The 22,615-nt window shown below is 32.8% G+C and overlaps 1 protein-coding gene across 2 annotated transcripts in view; it reads left to right on the forward strand.

Annotated features, from left to right (window-relative positions):
- Positions 1-22,615, forward strand: part of ec (ubiquitin specific peptidase echinus) — a 72,655-nt gene that overhangs the window by 15,778 nt on the left and 34,262 nt on the right. Inside the window, exon 1 of one of the 2 annotated variants that reach the window (XM_070650034.1) lies at positions 20,027-21,312. The exons of the other annotated variant lie outside the window; for it this stretch is intronic. Coding sequence (XP_070506135.1) covers positions 21,244-21,312 — 69 coding nt within the window. The 5' untranslated portion in view covers positions 20,027-21,243. Of the gene's footprint in view, positions 1-20,026; positions 21,313-22,615 lie in introns of those variants that run through there. 2 annotated transcript variants of the gene reach the window in all.

Below are 22,615 nucleotides of genomic sequence, written 5' to 3' on the forward strand. Positions count from 1 at the left end.
TGCATAAAAAAATTATTTTCATGGTCAAAATTCGCATAAATGCAACATAAAAATTATGAATTGCAGCATAAATGGAACAAGACATGAAGGCAAACTTAATTTGATGAGATCGGTCGCATAAGCCATAGCATGCTAACTCAATTCACCTGCTTTGCCTTCTTATTTCAGTTTTTATTCGCTGAATTTCTTCTCAAATTTCTTATATCTTATTCTTCCTTCTTATTGTTGCTCTGCTGCCTTAGGGCACATACAATTTCTCATTTCTTCTTCTTCAACCTTCAGACATTTAAATTTATTTCCATTCTATCGCTTTTAGGCTCTAAGAAAATTGCCTCAAATCGAGACCACATTTAGTAACTGCTGCAAAGCAATTTTGATACCAATTTTTTGCGTAGAGCACATGGCAATATTTAGTGATGTCGACAGGTGCTCAGGTACTCTCTATTGTAATAAACAATGTTCGTGTCATGCAATTCGATTCTTATTTTAATCTGATTAGATTCCTAACCAGCAAGTCTGTCAGAATTATTCAGGATTTCTTTCGGTTTCTAATTAGCATCTATGACGCTTCTGGTTCCAATGGAATGAAGGAGATTAAAATGAAATTAAAGATCATAAAAAGACTTTCTTGACGCTTTTTTTTTCGGTGTTTTTTTATTTAATCTGAAGAATTTTTGTAATAAAATTCAACTACTGGTCTTTAAGCAGTTCCTTTCTTGATGCCGGCATAGAACAAATAAATGAAAAAAGAATAAGCAATAACAGAAGATGTGTGCGTTGGAAGATGTAAAAAAAAATCAAATTCCATTCAAAATCTGTTCTTTTTTTTGTTGTTCATCTTGATGCCGCTTGAATTTCATTTCATTTTGATTTAGTGTGAATTGATTTATTTGAAATTATTTCAAAAAATATGAATGGAAATATTGGGCGTGGATGTAACCAACCTAAAATAACTCAAATGACATTCAATGCTTTTGAAAAAAAAATTTTTTTTTTTGATGGAAAATGGAATATTTTTTGATAATGTAGAGCTGACTGTTGAGGTGGACGTCCATCTGAGTGACTTTTGGTGGGACAGATCCACTTATGGTATCTGACTTATGGCTGAATCCTAAGTAGACAATTTGACGTTCCGTTTATTAAGACGGCATTATAAGTCGGAATCTCAATGCTCTATACATATCAAACACTCATTAGATGAGAACTTGAGTCTTATTGAACGGTACAATACGCGAAACCACATCTGTCACCATATAAATGGTTTAAAATCAACCATCAAGTTGCCATCAGCGTATATAATTCTTGAAGGTCCATCCTTATGAGCTGGAGACACTGCGGTTTAAATCTGTTGTACCACATCCTTTAGACTTAAAGTTTATAGTGAGATCCAAACCACTTATTAGCTCTGCACATTGCAAAGACACGCCTACAGTGTAACTTACCATTTTACTGATTATACCCCTAATAGACACTAAGGATACTCACCCTAGACTAGATCGCTAGGCTTTTGCTGCTTAAACTTGGTTCTAAATTAGAGAGAATTATAGCTGAATATTGAATGGTCAGCCTATTGTTGAACGACATTTTAATGCATAATTATGGCGTGTATGATCACAATCTTATTTCTAAAGCACTTCCAAGCTGAATAATAGATTGTTGACTATTCGAATACTCAATAAATTAATTATACTAAAATATCAACTAGATGATAAATTCATCCAGAACAAAGGTACAATTTGTAACTCACAAAAAAGTGCGCTTTAATCACAAAAATTCAATCTGAATTTCATTTCCACACCTATACTCAATTCCACTACCTTCATTTATTGAATTCCTAATGTCATTAATTTCATTATTATGATTATTATCACATTTGTACGAAGCATCAAAATTATCATCAAGAAGCAGCATAAATAGGAAACAAAGAGTTCAAGAACCTTCAACAACAATGCTCATCAGCATGATTATCATTATGTAACTTTTTTTTTTCATTCTTATGCTCGACTGCATTCACGGCTTCTTGAGTAAGTTGACTGAAAATGTTGCACAAAAGAAGTGGATTTTCATTTTTGTGACATTGAAGCAAAATGTCTTGAAAGTGAAAATTTTGCAGGACTTTGAGGTGCTATAAATTATTGCAGAAGAGATTTTCACACAAAGTCATGAAAAATGCAGCACAACTGACTGATTTTTAATCACATGAAATAAATTTTCTTAAAGGTGCTTCATGCTTCACTTGTCTGGGATCTTTTTTATGCCTTCTTTAACCTCACAAACACACAAAAAAATTGAAAGAATAACAAGAAATGAGAATAAAAAAAGGCAATAAGAAGTCATTAAAGATCGTCAGATGTTGATAAGATGTGCCTTGATATTAAAAATGGAAATGATTGCATCTAAAAGTGAAGGGTTCCATTTCATGCTGATTCACTTCTATTTTTCTATTCTTACTAGCTTTGTGACTCGTTATGCTTAGTATTATGAAGCCCTGCTTTTATGTCTTGACCTGCCAAATCAACCAAATCTTCAAATTCTAGTTCCATCCATAAAACATTTAGGAACAGACATAAATTGAAAATTATATCACAGCTAATGAAAATATCATAAAAATTTTCCCATAAACTGCATCACATGCTGCATTCAAAAATAATAACAAATTGTTGTCTGGTGACAGAAAGTCAATTTCAAGTGGATAGTTCCAATAAGACAGCACATAAGAAATTTGTGAAGATCATTAAACAAAATCCACTTGACAATGAAGCACTTGAGATGATGATTATGCTGCATATTTGAATTGAGAAGAGTTTGAGGAAATTAGAAGGCAATGAGCAGCATAGAAGTAATGGCAGATGGTTAAACAAGTCTCATAACACCAAATAAATGAAGAAAAGGTGAAAATGAAATGAAGCAAGACGAGGCGAGACTTACTATACATAATCATCACCGATTGATGCACAATGAGACGATAAATGTTTCACCAAACATGTGCACCTGACTAATTGTTCTTATTTGAACATGAAAATTGAACCATATTGTTCTGTGTTTAGTTCTACACATAAATACAGTCAAGTCTGAACTCGAAAGGGTCAGAAAAAGTATCGACAATAAAACATGTTCAGTGGACACACATGAATGCACTTGTTTTTTGAGAACAATCGATTGATTAATTCTAAGCATTTAACATACATAAAAATATGTTGAAATAGCATTAACATGAACATGAGCAGCTAGGCACGCATTTTAATTCATTTTTTTGTGGCTGAAAAATGTCAGAAAATTTCACGGAATTTATGAGAAAAAGTTTTTTTGAATTTTTAATTGCTGGACATAAAGTCGAATTATGCGTAAGGAATTAAGAAAAATGCTTGCGGCTCATAAGAAGAACATAAACATTTATGTACAGCATAAAGCATGAAAAATTTTCACACATTTTCAATAAATTTTGTTTATGTTGCATGCTCAGTTCCGTTGATTTCATCACAATCAAGTTCATTGCTTGTTTAATGATTTGAATCTTTCGTTTAATGCTCTATGCTGCATATTCATTACTTTTTGTGGCTTGGTAATTAAGTTAAAGAGATTCAGAATGTCAAGGTTGAGTCAAGTTGCTCAGTTGAATCTTGGAATATTGAGTTAATCCACTGGATCATAATATTCAGGGTCAGACATCAGCTTCATTCCTTCATACTCAAAATTCTTAGAATCTCACCTGGAATGAACCCAAAAATTTCAAGAAGAAGTTCAAAAAGTCTTTGTCCAATTCCTTCTTTTCATCGCCCATGCTCATCACACAATCACTGAATGAAACATCAGATCAGCATGAATCTATAGCTAATTCCGTTATTAAACAGAAGAGAATGAAAAGCACAGTTCAGACACGAAAGTAAGCAGCAACATAAGTAAGCGTACTTAATGTAATTTTTGGAAACATAATCAATCAATCGACAACAAGCACGTCATTGACAGCAGTGACTAGAAGCTGAATTGATGATCAATTTTGAATAGACAATGAGTGATCCACAGGAAGTTACAACAGCATCAAAACATGACTTATGCAAGTCTCAAAATTGAGTCACATTCCATTCACAGACAATTCTGATTAAGAAGAACTGAATGATCCGTGCATGAAACTTTCAATTATTACTCAATCTTCTCATCTCATTCCAATGTTCGCGTAAGTAATAATCAGCAACATATAGTTAGTGCTGATCATCATACTCGTAATGAGGATGATGTGATTAATGGAATAATCATTAAACTCAAATAATAGCTACGGCACTAAGCAGAATCTGCTTTTATTCAGAACTATTTCAATTGTTATTGCTTACTCTGCCTTTTTGGATTCTTTCCTTTTGCCATTTTAAGAATGAATTGTGAATTATAGAAATTTAATTCAATTTACTTGCTGCCTCTCCTTTTTATGTGTGCGCGTCTATGCAGAAATATTCCATGAGCAGCACATTAAGGAACATAAATTAGAACACACAGAAAAGTAGGCAGACATAACAGAATTATGAGTGAATTAATTTGGCATTTATGGATGTACATTTAAGGAACGATTAGCAGTTCAGATCATAAATCTAGTTTTGAGATCCAGAATGACTTTTTATGAGCTTCAGACAGAACTTTTGGAACTGAATATTATGGAAATAAATGAATCAAATTAGAATCTCATCAACAGCACCAACACTTGACTGTGAATCTTATTACTCATTTGCTGGATTCTTTGTTTATGATCATTTAAATGCTTTGTTCAGTTCCATATTGTGTAAACATCCAGCATGTGATCATGCAACAGCATTAATTCATAATCATCGCAGTTCAATGTTGATTCCTTCCGGGTTCACAATTCACTTCCATTTAATTCCTTTACAGTAAGCATCATCATCAAAGTCAGTTCCATGCTCATTAAATGAAAAGCCTTTGTGTGGCTTCAACATTGAACTTAATGTTATGAAATCAATTAACATCCACACTCATGATGTCTTTCCATTAGTTCTGTTAATGTCCACTGCAGATGCTGAAGAGCAACAAGTCAAGCAAGTTCTGACAAAAGCATTTTGCACTTCATTAAAAACCAGCAATGCTGTAAATTTTTCAATTGATTTAGAAGCAAAAAAATGCGAATGAAAATTTTTACGACAGCATAAGAATGAGCAATTGTGGTCAAGCAGCACGCGCGAGTAGGAAGAAGAAGGAAAAATAAATAAAAAGTTGAAATTAATCCAATTTCTTCACTTAGTGCTGCACATCATTTGTTCTCGTTAGCCATTCAAGTCATGATGAATAGAAAATCAAGTTTTGAGAATCTAGAATTTATCCAGCATATAGGAACAGAATGTGTAAAGCTACATGCTGAGATGAATTAATGCTGGAAGCATTTCGAATGGATTTTAGTGGAAGCAGCAATAAAAAAAATTTCAATTTCATTCATTTGCGTATGTCCAAAATCACTCTTGGACTCTTTTGTGTGCCTAGTCTGAATTTGCCATAATGAGGCATGAAAAATTTTGAGTTCATTTCCATTTTTATTCATTCATTTGGCCATTACTTGACACTTTTTTGTGTCTTGCCTGTTTATATTGCATTGGACATAAATTTGAAAAGTAATTGATGTAGTTTACATATTTCATGTACCAGACATTATGCAATGTCATTAGTCCAAATCTTAATTAACACTCAGTTTTTGTGGAATTCCGTTGTTGTTGTTGTTGCTCGAATGGGCGTGAAGGAAAATTTCAAACTTAATATTTTTGAGTATTTAAAAATCATTTGTGGATGTCCAAAAGCTGAAAAGATCAAAACAAGAATTACTTCATTTTCCATCCTTCGTTCCTTCAATCAATCACAAATGCTACAAGTATTAAAATATTTGAGAATCAAGAGACACAAAGGCAACTATGTTGAAATCGATCATTCCTGTATGCTGTATATCTTATTTTGGATTGAATGCACATAAGAATAAATGTGTAGGATGAATAGGAACACTTTCTATGCATTTAATTAGATTAATATTTGTGTTTGAATTGATATTTGGTTCCTTTAAGGAATGCAGTCAAATCCTTTTTGATATGTAGCCATGAAAATCCTTTTGATGGATCAATTTAGTTCCTTTTTTCATATTTATCATGCCTTTATTCAGTTCTGTTGCATTCTTTTGTCAAAAATTTGATTCAATTTCTAAGCCGATTGATGAATTTTTGGATATTAAGGAACATTCCATTCCTCAACACATATTTTACTACAGCACTAATTAACTTTATGGATTGAGAAATGATATGTAGAGTATAGGAAGGTATTAATGACTCGAGAGTCAAAATACTAACAAATTGTGGACATTTAAACAAAAGAGAATCATTTTTCAAGTCAGAAATCAAACAATGCCTCAATAAAATGTAACAATTGGATATAGTTTGTGGCTAAGAGGATGAAAAGTAAGGTTTGAGTCTATTTGATGAAGAAAATTGACATGAAAACAGAATAGAAATTAAGAATCCAGTTTTTTTTCAATAAATGAATCGAACGAGAATCGAAAGGAGAATAACAAGCACAAGAATATCATCAATTGATGCTCGTAGCTCGTGTCTGTGGATTGAAAAGGAAAGAAGAAAATGTTGTAAAAAATAAAGACTGCAAACGCACAAAGCAACAACAAAAAAAGTTATTTTTTTAATCATCATGATCAGCATCAGAAGCATTAGCAAGCAGCAGCGAGCGAGAAAAGCAAAAGAATTGAAGAACAAAAAAGCATTTAAGAGATTTAAATCACAATAACAAGAAGACAAGAGAATAAACGAAGGCAATATTGGAATATGGAATGGAATCAGTCAGTAAATAAAGCAGTTCCAATTCTTCTCGTGCCCATCATGAAATACTTCTGTTATGATGTATAAAATTTATTAATTTGAGATTCTTATCGTTAAATGATGCAGCAACAATCCCAAAATTGGAGTAAACTATTTCATGTCCAACAACATTTTTGAAGACAGGAATGAAATTTTTTCTTAATAAAGACTTCATGCTGTTAATTAAAGCACAACAGAAGCTGCGAGAAAATATTTTTAATTTAAATATTTAAACGGCAATTAAGGCACAATGTCTTCTTACTTTATTGGATATTCTCATTCTTATCAAAAATATTCTTTTTCCCATTAAAATCATAAAAATATTTTTTATGTACAGCATATGAAGATGATGAGACATGAATCAATGGACATAAAATTATTCATCATCATCACGCATTTATGCTTCACAAATGGCTGCATCTCTCACACTTAATTGGTATAAACAAACAATGATGATGATAATTTGAAATTCTTCGTCTTTAAAACTTCATCTTTTAATGATTTAGTTCTTAAAAAACCTTTTAAAAGAACTAAAATCCATCATTTATGACGCAATCATTTCCAGTTTTCAATTTCTATCTTAGATTTTATTCCTTTATGATCCATCAATCTCTAAACATTTTCTAAGAATTAATTCATGTCATATTGAAGTAACTGACTTACAGATTGAGTGATTAATAAGAATAAAAGTCTAATCGGATTTCACAAACACATAAAAAAAAGGTTTTCTAAATGGAGACAAATTTTAAGCTCCTTTGGAAAGGATTAAAGAAAATTTTTTGAGGCAGTCACATAAATTCACTTAATCCTGACTGGATGAGTTAGTCAATGACAAATTATTATTCTGGACATCATAGTTCAACATTTAGACATAAGTCTCTATTATTTAAAAGTTCTCATAACCTTGAATTTGCAAACTACGCCCCGGAATAGATACATTTAGATGAGGCTGAATTGAAGATTTTTAAACCGATTATTATTATGAGTAAATTATGACATTAGGTTGTGAATATGATGATTGTTTGGGATCTCAGTTTGTCTAGTTGATGATTTGTTAAAGGATTGAGATTGAGTTTGAAATATGGAGGAAGTCGAGCTTGGCTAGAGAATATTGTTTATGATTTTGGACTAGTATAGATGCTTGATAATGAAGAACGTGATTGTTAGGACTTGCATCTATGATTTTGTGCAAGTTTTGTGACATTTTTTACAAGATTATATCGACTTGTCTTAGTCAGATTCTGAAATATATAGTTAAGTGCCTTTGTATATCAATCCGCTACGCGCTTGGGTCAAATTTGGTGTGGTAACTTGAAAGTCGTCGGTTCGAATCCTGCCATTTCGAAATTTGTACTTTTTAAGAAGCTTTACATGCTTCAACTGCTTAATGTACGATCAAGATAAAATTGAGCATCTTGTCAACTTAAGATTAGATCCAAGAGTCGGACACTCCAAAATTGCCACATACTCTTTGACATTCGAGTCGACGTTGAGGTCTGTTTGGACTTAGGGACGGGTCAGCAACATGAAGTGTAGATAGAAATAAAGGAACTAGACATCAGTATGATTCAGGCATTAATATTGATTTGGTAAGTCCTTCTCAAATGGGAAAGCCACTAAATTAGTAAGCCTTACTTCCTTAGCTTTCTAGTAAGCCTTACTTCCAATGAAATATCAACATAAGCCTCAAAAATTCAATACTTTAATGGACTTCATTTAACTGACAATTTAATCCAAAAAATTCCAAATTTAATTCAACATTCGAAAATAAATCATTAAATCCAAAATTAACAGTCAGTAAAGTCATTAAACTTCCTCAATAAATTCAAATCAATTTCCACAAAAAAAAGATATTCGCTACAACCTCCAATCATCAATATTTCCTTACTACATCACTAATTTATGGTTTGTTGATATTTTATGATCCTCGGTAGCTCTTGTTACTTTACAAAAAAAGAAGAGATCTCACATCCAAATGTGTGTATGATATTTGTATTTCGAATTAAAGCAACAAAAATGCCATTGTGTAAAGCAATTCTCTTTCATTTGATGATGATCCATAAAAGTATTAAATTTCTTAATAAATCAAACCTGATTTTTGATTCACGAGATATAAACTGACTGCACTGTTGCTTGTCACATGTCAAATATTGAAATTTAAGTAAGAAGAAAGACAAACGCCGTCATTTTGTAGCTTATATGTGTGAGACACATTGTCACATGCTAATTTTTTTTTGGTTTTGTTCCTATACCAACAAGATTATTGTTTATGGAATTGGACATTTGTCAAGCCAACACATTATTTTGTTTATTTCCGTTCAACCAACTTGAATAATCGATCTTGATGAGGTCTCATGTTTCTATACCTATGAAACTGTATACGCACCAATATGTATCTAGACCCCTTGAGATGCAGACATAAGTTAGAGTTGAAGGTTAGGAAATATTTTAAAGTTGGGTACATAAATATTAATTTTAATTATAATTTACATGCCGAGATGAAATTTGACTCGAATTTAAGATCCATAAAAATGGAAATTCAATTAGACTCAAGCAACAAGACACAAGACAATGATGAGCATTGATGTGGACAGATAAATTGGATAAAAAAAATGTTAAGGTTGAGCAAATTAAATAAATCACGAGATTTTTCACGGCTCTTATGGTCAAATTCATCAGATTTAAATTTTTATGAATATTTTAAGCAATGCTTCATAAAATCAAGTTGATATTCATTCAAAGGGGTCACGCATGGAATTGACTTATGCATCTTCGTGCAATCGAAAAAAAATTCCAAATGATTGGTCTTCAAGGGCACTTGATGTGTAATGAATATGTACATTCAACCTGCAATCGAAAGCAATCTTGTTTTCTTTAATTTTGGGATTGTTTTTAAATGATGTGCAGCATAGATCAGGGAGAGTTTATGAGACAGTGTAGTCTAAACTGTGTGACGCAAGAATACTATGATTGCATACTGAGCAGTGAGGTTATGGATCGTAATTGATCTGTACGGCCAGCGTTCAAGTAAATAAGCATGACGTGTACGGTTTTGATTGTGGCTTATCACTAAGGCTTGCTATGGGACAAAGAATTAGGAGAATACTGAATTATAGTGGAATTTTGAACAATTCTAATCTCAGAATGTTGCAAAAACATGACAAACTCCTAACAGACAATGAGCATACTTACATAGTACACTGACAAATGGTTCTGGGTTCTAAATAGGCTTAATAAGAATTCGAACCCGTATTCGTACACCGCAGAACATGAAATAGATGAAAATCACCAGATTTTGCTAACTCCAGCTCCATGCCAGAGTCACGCCGGTCTGAGGACACTGTTGTTTGCCATTTAAGACACTCCGAGTCAGCAATTATTCCAATGATACCAAAATGAGCTCCAAATCAGAGTTGTCAAACAGGCACCTGGAACAGGTACAAAAACTGTACAATTTCTTAATAATTTGTATGGATTTGTAGGTAAAGCCATACAAATTATCAAGAATTTGTACGGTTTTGTCTGTCACAGGAGCCTCTTCTCCAAATTTCCCGCTTTAAATCAGGAAATCAGTTTTGACCTTCAAATCTCCCATATCCCCATGAATACGCTCCTGCTTTGACTTCAATTCCCAAACATACATCATTTATCATCGACCCTTCATCAAAAAGTAATCACATGAAGATGAGCAAAAAGGTGAAAAATATTTGAAAACGCATAATTTAAGAGATATTTATCTTCAAGCATATACATATACATATATTCCTGCATACATCTCATCAAATATAACGGAGAATGTAATGATCAAGAAGAGCGTGTAATACTTGAAGACGCTTATTTATTGTGACAGCATCTCAGGAGCTTATTTACATTCTTTCGCTCTCTTATAAGCTTTTAAATTCTTTATTCTCTCTTACAACTGTACATGCTTTGAAGATTTATGCATTGTGTAGATTAGTCTTTTTTTTGGGGCTGTACATTAGCTGTACAAGAATAGGAGGACTGGTCAGCTATAGACATTAACATTTATTTTTTTCTCTAAGTAAATCTCTCTTGACAGGACTTCAATTTTATACTTAAATGGACTTTAAAGATGTTAGTCACTCATATCAGATGATGTTGGACTAGAAATTTTATGTTTTGAGATGTAGATTGTGAGGTATTATTGACAGTTGAGATTCAAACTTTCATTTTTTGATAGTCAATATTTTTTAATGTTATTGACACTTAGCCAGCCCTTCTTGATACTGGTGGGTCTAAGTACATATTGCCTGGAGCTACAAGCACACTTTAGTGTTCCACAACATTAATCCCGAACAGCATAACATGGTCGGCATCACAAAGGCTGCTTTAAGACGCGAAGCTGCCTTGACAGCAGATTACGACCCATTTTTATGGCAAAAAATGCGTGTATGCAGCACGGGAAATAAATTTACCTTTTCATCATTCTCTCGACTGCCAATTTCTACTCCTATATTACAGCTACAAGCTAGTAATCAAGCTTATCCGTCCATCTATGCAGATTGATAAATACCACCGACCAAACAAGGAATCCAACATACTCAAATCCATTTGTATCTTTCAATCATATAAATGTACTTTTTTCTTCCAAATTGCTTGCTTCCAGCCCCAAACACATTCATTCCAACAGTCATAATAGTACATAATGTGGATATACAAAATAAAAAGTTATTTTTTTTTTATAAATGAATAAATTATAACGGATTAATTAATAATATGATACGCTGTTGCTGCCGACATTGCCTTTTGCTTACTGCAACGACTGCATTTCTCTTATTTCTTTTTATGACTTGTTTGTTGTCCACAATGCACAAAAATAATATTATTGTAATCCAACAAATAATGCGAGAATGCACGCTCGCGGGATTAAATAGTTAGAATGTATGGTATGGGAATTTTGATGGAAATTGGATTCTGTGGCGCATTTTACAGAAAATCACATATGTCCAGTTAATTTGCTTTGTCAGCTATACTTCATGTGAATCTCATACGACACACTACTCTACCGAGGAGTATGGTTTGAAGAACACTGGTCAAACGTTTCGAAACCTGAATTCTAAACATACAGAAACAAAAGTGCGGAACTGATCAATCACCTTTTGACAGTTTTTGATCATTTTGTTCAGTTTTATTCCAAATTCTCCACTCAAACTTACAAAATGTTCATTAGTTTAAGTCTCACAGATACAAATGTTCATGTAAGTTTGTATTGTCGTCAAAGCAGTGGTTCGAATCCTAGTTTTTTATTACGTCCAGATCTAACTTGGAAAGCATACAACTTGGAAATGTTCGAAAATCCTATCCGCAGGACGACCCGACTCTAGACCAAGACCAGACTCATTGAATTCTGGTCTGATGTCTTTGACTTGTTGGCTTTAGCTGGATTATTGGTCATTTCTAAGTCTTGTTTCTTTATAGTTAGCACGTGGTTTTTCATTAATTATCCTTTTAAAGCAGAGCTGGGGGTGAACTGGACGATTTCTCATGAAAAAGTCGACTTAAGTCAGCTCAACTCCATATAAAATTCGAGTCGACTCCGAGCTCTAAACCAAATCTAGTTTAAGATCATCGACAGCTAGGTTGTCGGTCATCTTAACACCGTGTGGTCCTCATGGTAACCAACGTGATCTTCCAAATACTAATTTGTCAAAGATACATGAAACGTCCCTAACGCATGTGCAGCATCTGATTATTTTCAGTATATAAACCTCAAGAATTTCGATTCCGTTCTATCCAAGCATTTAAATCTTCTGAATTATTTTCAAAATATAATTCATTTATAACAAAAATCCAATTGCAGTTCACGACGATAACCTTTTGCCTGACAATCTGACCAGCCCACGACAGTCGCTATCTTTTACCCCAAACAATCAACTCATTAGAATAAGAAGTAAAGAGATTTGAAGAATAAAAAACACGAAGATTGATGATACTTTCAATGCTCACAACACGACTTATTTACTAGTTCTTAAATCTCTATTCATCCGTTATTGTTACTATCATTAAATGTTGTAGTTGTGGTCCGCTATCATCCATATTTTAAGTATCTCATGATCAAATAATATAGAGTATATAAAATATTGTGGCTAGTCCATAAATGGAATATTTCAATAGCTTTTATTAAAAAGTATGGTCAACGTCGTCGTCGCACGAGAGACAGTCACAAACCGCAATAAATAGAAATAGATAAAAGACAAAAGAAAGAGAGACAGAAAAATTGACTTTTTTTTATTTCGGGAATTGGAGTTTGGTAATCAAAAATGCAGAGTGCGTTGGCTTTAGGCCTTATAAAGATTGTCTTAAGTAAGTGTATTGCGTGTGCGGTTTTATGATGGATAATCTTATTCACGATGTGTCATTATACATTACATTTATTTTTGCTTCCATACCGGACTCTTCAGCAGCTATAATAATAATTGATAGATTTCCTCTCATATCTCATTTAGATGCTTCATGATTATTTATTATTGTTAAGACATTGACATTTAATGTCTATTCATAGAAAAAAACATTGACTAGGCTTGTGTGACTCAATCAGCTTTGTGATCTGGTGTCTATAATTGTTCTACAATTTCCTTCCTCTTACTTCCTTTCTATGTCATTTACTGCTTATCGGGAGCTGTGACAGCTACACGAACATTTTTATTATCACATCCTCTATCTTCCATTCATAAAAAAAAGTTCTGTTAATTTGCGTATACATAACTGAATGAACTTTTTTAGTGCATATTTGATAAGAATACAGCTTGAAGTTTCACTTTGATCTGCAGGCTGACTTTGTGAGACTTGATATATTAACTCCTAGATATCCTAGAGAGTTGACATTTGAAGTATTAGCTTTGTCTTATTGAGTTACTGGATTATTGCTTGATCTCTTTGATCTACTAGGTCTAAGACAGTCTAGAATAGTGGTGGACAACTTGTGTGCTTCCAAAAATTGTTGACAATTCCATAAACCGTATACAGTGAGCAATTTGGGTCGGGGCTTACTACTAAGGTGTATCGCGGAAATAAAAGATTGTCCAACACTGGTCTAGAAGCTTACGACTGTTGCCAAATTCCTTAATTAATGGTTTTTCTGCATTATTTACAAAACTCCTTAGAATTTTCCCCTTCGATAACAATTTGAATTTTCTTTGACCGTTAATTTTCAAAAAATAAATTGATCGTTATTTTTCATGAAATTTTTGCTGAGGATCCAGTATTGATTGAATACTTTTTACTAACCCCGAGTGGACAAAAATACGTTAGAACTAGGCATCAATTACTCACTAACTTGTCATTTATAATGCTGATCGATGGACAAAAAATGCGTTCAAGTTCCTCGATATCACGAGAACTTTCTTCATTTTGTTTACTTCAAACAACATCCGATCAGTTAATGTTTATGCTTATTATTCCCTTTCCATGCTCATTTGTTGCAATTTTCAATCTTTATTTTTCACATTAACCTTGCGGTTAGCTTCTGCACGATGAATCTCATTTTCATTTCATTAACTTTCGATTTTTTTGTTTGAGCGGCAATTGTTATGTGCTATTCATCGTTATTTACTTTTCATTAATTTCGGCACAAGATGAAGCTAGTTTGTGATGAATTAGCATGAAAATTGATTTTCCCAGACTGGAAAGACTTTTTAAGACAATTTCCAACTTTAAAGTTGAAATTCTGAGATCTTTCTTATAAATGAACGACATCTGGCTTCTCTGATTTTTTTCCCATCCATAAAACCACAGATCGGTATCAAATTTAATTCATGTATCTGTTCCTCATGAATTTTTCACAGCCTACAAATATTCAATGCACAGCAATAAATCAAAAATTTGAAAGAAATTTAATAGAAATGTTGAGTGTTATCACAAAAAACCTTTAAAATTTATGTCCAGCTCTACCTGCTCATCCAATATGCTGCATAATAAATAATTCGGCAGTCTCATCCACTCAATTACGTTAAAAATAACAACAAGTATAAAGAAGAAAGGCAAGAAAAATTGAAATTGATGACCATATTTCCATATTAAGGCATAAATATCAGGTCAAGAAAGTCAAGAAATTTCGTAACGCTTACCAGAAAATTACAAAAAAAAAAAATTAAAAAAAAAACTTGATTACAAATCTGATAAATTTAAGTCGAGTGAAAGCATGGGAAGTAAGCAATTCATAAAAATGCAAGTGGATGATCAATCGAATTGTAAATAAAAAGGAAACAGTAAATAAAATGCATGAAAATGTCTCCTTTTAACATGCGTATAAACAGACACAGTTGGTAGCAATTTTAAACAATACATTTTCTAAATTCCTTTCCAATGACGATCGATCTTCCTTATTTTCTGTCCTTTGAGGTTGATTTTTTTGGGAAATGAGCATTTTTGGGTTGATGTTGTGGCTGGATGGCTGTTGGTTTTGATGAATTTTGATGCAAAACATAGAGACGACTTGGATATTTTATGAAGAAGCTAGTTCGATTCCACACAAAAAGTGAGACTAAGCTGAACTCTGACTTTGGTTATGTTACCTTAACATGCAAACGACTTTTTAACCTACTAAGGAAGAAGTCACTTGGAACTCTTATGCTTATACATAAAAGTATCGTAGATTCTTTATGACTGCCTGAATTTGCCTGGTAGGGACGTCTGAGAAGTCTCATAATTATCTAAATGACACTTAAATGTGTTCGTTAGGCAATGGCACAATCATCAATTTTATAGTTTCAGGAGGGATTGCTACTGCGACTAAGTCTCGGTCTTGAGTGGGAAGTCTTCATTGACTAGACTGGAATGTCTTGCTTTCGGTCTCAAAAATCCCTAATTTTTAGAATATTCTTGAATTTTTTCTAAAAAAATCCCTAAAAATTGAAGACAATTTTTTCTAGACTCCGCTGTCTTTACAGATCATCAGTGATGCATGCCCTCCCTCAGTTTGCGTCTAAACTCAAACCCTCAGTTTGGGTCTATCACTGGTTGCTCTTTGTCACTTGTCAATACCAAATACTTCACTGACTCTATCAACAGCCTCTCTCCAAGAGTTCTTTTTATCATATAAGCTACACTAAGTAACTCACCATCAGCACAACCTCAAAAAAAAAACCTTAATTATTTATATCTAATTACCCAAAAATGCGCCTTAAACATCCAAAAACATCAAATATCCAATTCTAACTTGTCATTAATATTTTCTCGCATGATGACAAATCTAAGGACAAACACAAAATATACAGCAAGGTAAATACATATTGCATGGTGCAACATAAAATTTTTTTACCTGCATGTTTGTACAAAAAACACAGCAGAATGTTGAGGGTGGGATAGTAGTTAAAAAGGACGTGTATACACAAAGGATCTTAGAGGATTTAAACAAGAATATGATGAAAAGGAAAGGTTGAATAATCTCAATTTTTATGGAATTTTATGATGCATGTCTAGGGATATAAAGAAAACATTTATGCATTTTATTGTTACTGAAAATGTTTATGATTTCCCTTCAGCCAATTGATTATTTCTGTTATGGGAAAGTAAGAATATTTCGGGTCGGTGCATGTCACTGCTTATTTTTTTCCCATGCCCATGCACCACTAAGTTACGCAGAAAAGGAACTATAAGCTGCCATAAAAAATTTAAATGAGTTTATTTGTGATAATAAATTTTAGGTATTTTTTGGCAAATTGAAGACACCAACTACATGCTGATGTTTTATGGCTGTTGGATGTTGTAAATATAAATTCCATATACAGGACATACATCGCATAACTTTCATTCCATTCAAAATTGGTTCATCACACGAAAAAAAATTTCTCTCTCATATATTTATGGCCTCAATATTCCGGGGATGGGAAGTGGCAGAAACGACAGCGTTGAGCATTCCACTATCAATATCACGCTTTATCATGCTGCGTGCTTGAATGTAGAAGAGATGATACACATGAAATATGTAAATTGACAAAGATATCTCTTCTGTATTTTTCAGCATAAACATAAAACAGCCATTTGAATGAGGTACAAATGATGCTTAAAAATTCCAAAAGATCCACAAAAATTTGAATATTTATTTAAATTTATTGCTAACTGTCTGCTTATATATTCAATAAACTTGTACAGAAAAAGCTCCAAGTTTAAGCTTTTCGCGTTCGCCGGCAAGTCTGTTGCTTGTTCAGCGCTTGTTTACGCGCGTCTATTCCCATAAGATTCTTATTGTATTCATTTTCAAGCCTGTTTCTTGACTTTGTCGATCGCGCGCATTTTTTTGTATTTGTTGTCTTCTTCTCCTTCTCTTCATCTTCTTGTTCATGGTTTCTTTTCATTTTAATTCCAATCTCAAAGAGTTTTTTAAAGAGATAAATTGTACAGCATAAGCATATACAGAGATTTCTTATTTTGTTGTATTTTTTCTGTTTCTTGTTGGAAATCAGAGAACCGGTTTTGTTTGTGTCTCTTGAGCTCTTTGCGAGTCTCTTACAGCCGGAATACAGCGAGGTTTTATTGCTTTTATAAAGAAAAAGAAGGAATAAGTTGTTGTTGTAGCCAAAGCGTATCGTAAAAAAAATACTTTATTTATAAATAATATTGAAAATAAAAAAAACGTGTATTTGATCGCGCTGTGCCTGTTTTTTTTCTTATGGCACGACATTGCATTACTCTTTACGATTCTCCTTATGGCTTTTTATATCTCTCGATATTAAGGAGAATAACAAAACAATAGAAGTGAGACTTATGTCCTGAATAATCCTACTTTACATTTATAATCCCATTCATCACGTCTTGGTTCTGTTTAATAAATCCCATCAGACTCATTTAACCTTTAAAAGCATGAATACAAAAACGAAATAGCACAATGGTCAATATTTGTGGACTAACTTATTTACATTTGCGAGAGAGCTTAATGAACATTTGCGAAATGAACGATCAATAAAGCCATTTGGGAATGTTTTATTTGTTGAACATTTTTGGGAGGAATTGCCATGATTTTTAAAATTTTTTGAAAAGGTAAAATTTGAGGATCAATAAGCTGGGACTTGATGAAGTCGATTTGAATTTTGAATGAAGTCGAGTCGACTTCGAGCTCTGAATATTCCATTATTTATAAGTTGATAAATGAAGTATGTGACATAATGTTGGATACAAAGAACTGCCCTGAACATGGTAAATTCCGGACTTTAGAATTAATGATGCTCGTGCTTAATTTCGATAACATGATCCTTAAGGTAGTTGTTAACCCATTACTTACTTACTTCTTTGGCTGTATGGATCAATTAGGATCCATGACCTCCCTTAGAAGTCTCCTAAAGTTAACTCTTTAGCTGGCTTACGTCGCTTAGTTACCAATACCGAATCCACTACTATTTATACATCAACTTATCACATATTTCTGTGGAAGGCAACCAATGTGCCGTGACACACTAGTGTGCAGCCAAAAATGATTGAAAATGACATTAAACATATGCTGCGTATGATTTCGGTAGAGATACCACTAAGGTGTGGCGAGTATAGTAAAAAGTTGTCCACCCCTGACATAAATGCAAAATCTGAGCATCTTACAATTTAAAGTGTGACAAAACTCAGACCTCTTCCTGCTTTTCGGTACCTTAAAAAACTCATGACCCTTAAATCAGACGTCATAAGCGGATCATTCCCTAATACCAAACATCACCATTGAATGCCTCCCAAAATAACTAATCAAACAAACTCAATACCTCATTAAATAGCAAAAAAACCACAAGAATCGACCATAATATGCGACAAACCTTGAATCATAAATCCATACCACACAATTGTTATGACCATATGAGCATAGAAATACAAACTAACGATTTATTTTCTCGAGCAAACTCTAACAATAAACAAAGCAAAGCAAAAAAAAGGTTTTCAGCACTAAATTTCATTTTTTTTTTAGTATTTGCAAAATCTTATGTACCTTTAAATTGTGCCCAGCCTCACGAAAGAAGAAAGAAAAGCAAAATATAAAGGCATAACGTAACAATCATTTGTGTTATGCTTCTTACTATACAATTCGCGAAATGGCACAAGAACAACAGATTGTGTGGCGTAAGAATAAATTAAGGAAGAATCAATTTTTGTGCCTTTCTTTTAATTTTTTTTTATTTTTGGCTGGAAAATTGCGCGCAATTTCTTTGGCGCGAAATGAATTTCTTTTCTCTTTTGATGCCCACAAAAAAATATTTTCTTCCTGATTACCATTAAAATACTTGTACGATCATTAATGCTGCAGTGCATTGATCTTGATTCTGTTGGCAAGTTTTTGCGCGCGCTCTTAAAACAATATTTAAAGAGTCCTCGCGAAATTTCAAAAGTTGACCTCGAAACAGCTACACAACAGTGATAGTTTGCTGCTGTTTTGGATGCTGTGGCTGTTTCATTTATGCTTTTTTAAATCGACTCATAATATTTAATAGCACTATTGTGTAAAATCAAGTTAAGATTGGATACTTTTGCTATTATATTTAACTATCGCAATGTATATATGTTGTGCCTTTAAGCCTAGAAATACCTTAATAAATGAAAAATTTAAATTGATCTCGCGAGATATTTTTTTTTTTTCAATTCATACGTGTAAAGTCATAGATAGTCAATCATTTTCAATTGTCCAGTTGACTTTTCGTACAGCATAAAAAATGTAGAAAACTATGAAGAAATACAGATTTGTATGTATGCATGCCTAACTATACCCTTTCAATGTGTCTTGTCTTATAAGAGCGATCATACATATATTTTATACTGTCAGTAAGACAAGCTTGTTTCTTATTTTTTCGAGTTCAACATACCAGCCAGCGTCAGCAAAAATAATACTCGTACACATATATCGTGACCCTCTTTGTAGCTTGTTGCTTGTTTCTTTATTCCATCCATTTAACGAAGCATAAAAGAAACTCTTTCGTTAAGTTATCCGATGGAGCTGAATGTTTTCAAAATGGCTGGCATTGCTACACACTTTGCTATTCAACATATTTTATAGCAAATTAACTTGTATTTGTAAACTACATGCGGTACAGTTGTACAAATATACAGTCACCGTACACAAAGGTAAGATCATTTTCTTACCTTTCTTTTTACTTCGTTCTTCTTCGTCATCGGCAACATCGTCGGCAATTCTTCGTTGAATTTTTTTTTTTTTCAAACAAAGCGTTAGTTTGAAAGTAAATAAGTTAAACATAAGACGTATTTTTGCTGTACGTCGTGAGCATTTAAATGTAAAATCAAGATTAAGGCAATAAAGAGAAGAAATTTCACTCAAATACACAGAAACAAAACCTTCAATAAGGATTAAATGTCTATGAATATGTGAAAGTGACATAAAAAAATTGAAAATTTAACATTTGATAAAATATTTTTGTGCAATTTTTATGAAGAATAAAGGAACGAATGTAATCAAAATAAGCAATTATAAATCACATGCGATTCCAAATTAAAAAAGCTTAAAAAGCTCTGAAAGCTCAAAATAATTTAAATATTAATAAGCATAAATTTTTTGTGAAAAAGTGGGAACCAAAAAAGTGAATGTATTCATGCTCGAATGTCCACAATATGCTTGGGAATTGAAGACCATAATTTTTTTTTTTCGAGTGAACTTGAATTTTTTTTTTATTTTTAATTAAAACAATAAGAAGCGACCGAGAACATATTCAAAAGTGCATAAATGTTGTAATCATCATTAACGCATGACATCACATCCGTTGATATTTTCCCAAAAAAAAAGAATAATATTATTAAACATGTGGATTGTCTTATGGTAATAATAAACAGAAACCCAAAGTGAAACAGAAGTTGAAACTAAAAGACAAGTGCATGTTCTAGTTCCATATTTGTATAAGTGTATTTGATATTATTTGAAGAAGATACGGAATTGTAAGCAGCAAATGCAAGCAACCAAGCAACCCCTCAGAATTATATTTTTGACATAAAAGTGAATCATCTTTATTCTACTATTTGTGCCTGTATGTGTACATAATGTTGAAGAACTCAACATAAAATAAAGAAGAATAAGAAGAAGAACCAAAAAAAGGTAGAAAGATCGCAGGTGCGCTTGGGATTCTATCTTGAATATAATATTTATACTCAAATTGAATATAAAAGAAGTGACTTAAAGCATAAAAAGAAATAAGAATTTATTAAGGGTGCAACCAGAAAAAAATATATAAAAATTCATCAAGTGTACAATTCTTATGTGAGAGATTCTTATCGTATATCCAATAAAAGAGAAGTAACACACTTGAATGTTTACATCACGTGTATCCAAAAAAGAGACCTTAAGAACTGTGAAATGATGTCTGATCATTAGATTCTAGTATAGAAAGTGGAAACATATTAAATAATTGTGGCTGTTGATCACAAATATTCAACGAGAGGATATAAAAGCCCGGAAGCAAAAATGTATATGGATAAGAAACATAAAAGCGCCGTCAAGGATAATATCGGTGCATTCTTTCAAACATGCAAGGTAACAATTATATTTAATATTCTATGGATTAGAAGAGTTAAGACAGGAACAACAATCCACGACTTTCACAATCTTACGACCAGCGACTTAATGATGATTAAGCATTGGGCGTCCACGATAGACTTGAATTTTCATCTAAAATTGGATTTATATTTCGTTTCGGCTTTTTGTCGAGTCATTTATGGTCTTAAACATGCTGATTGACTTTTGCAAGTTTTTAAGAAAATTTGGGGGTTTGGATATATTGGCGCCGAACTTAATTGATTTAACATATTTTTTTTTTGTGGATCATTAAATGTTCTGGTTGGCATTTAATGTTTGGCATTAATTTTTTCCTTATTTTGTTGGTTGGACAGAATATCTGTGGATCATGGTTTGTATTAGTCGATGTCTAAATCTGGCTGTATCGCTGACTGCCCTTTGCGAATTGCCAATACCAAATATTTGGCATTTGATTCTGAAATTTGAGCTGTTAGGAAGTATGTAGTTGCTGGTTAGGCTGACCATTGAGTTAGCATTTAAATGCGGGTTATGTACCGAGTTAGGGAAGGTAATTTGGTACTTACTGCAGGATGCAGCACTAAATATTGAATCTTACATTATCCCACCAAATAGTTCACATTCAGACATCCCAAACAACAATGCATTCCAACTAACAATTGAGCTATTAAATCATACATCCAACCCACATAGTAGTATGCAAATATAAATCCACAGAATGTACAATCCAATCATTAGAAAACAAAAGATTCATAAATGTTGTTAATCTCCTTCCGCAAAAATGCACTTAAAAGCATGGCTTTGCTGATGCATTCTTTTATCTACCTTAAATTTCCCTAAGCATGAATGTTGAAGTTATTTACACTACATTCCTAAAAATTATCTCTTCTTCCTTTCCACAGACATGCCCTTAGAAATAAAAAAAAAACCATTAAATAGAATTTGTAAAGAATTCCACAAGAAATAATAAATAATAAAGGGCAGTAGCTTCATAGAGCAGGAAATGACCTTATTGAAGATCATGAGAAACTCACACACATCATTAATGTGAATTATTATGAATGCACGGCAACCCTTTTTTCATCACCGCTGAATTTGCCGGCTCATTAGGTTACGACCCCTAAGAAAATTGAGGCATTCAATATGTCAATTTTGTGTGCTTGTTCCCATGACACAATTTCGATTATTGGCGCCTGAATTATGCAATTTGTTGTTCCTCATCGATGCAAATGGTATGGCTGTTGAGTTCATAAACTTCAACTCAATTATTTGAATGACCGTCCATAAAACACCAGAAAAAAGA

This window comes from Chironomus tepperi, unplaced genomic scaffold, assembly GCF_022539635.2.
Source record: "Chironomus tepperi strain 1889 unplaced genomic scaffold, CSIRO-AGI_Ctep_v1 contig_445, whole genome shotgun sequence".
NCBI classification, from domain to species: domain Eukaryota; kingdom Metazoa; phylum Arthropoda; class Insecta; order Diptera; family Chironomidae; genus Chironomus; species Chironomus tepperi.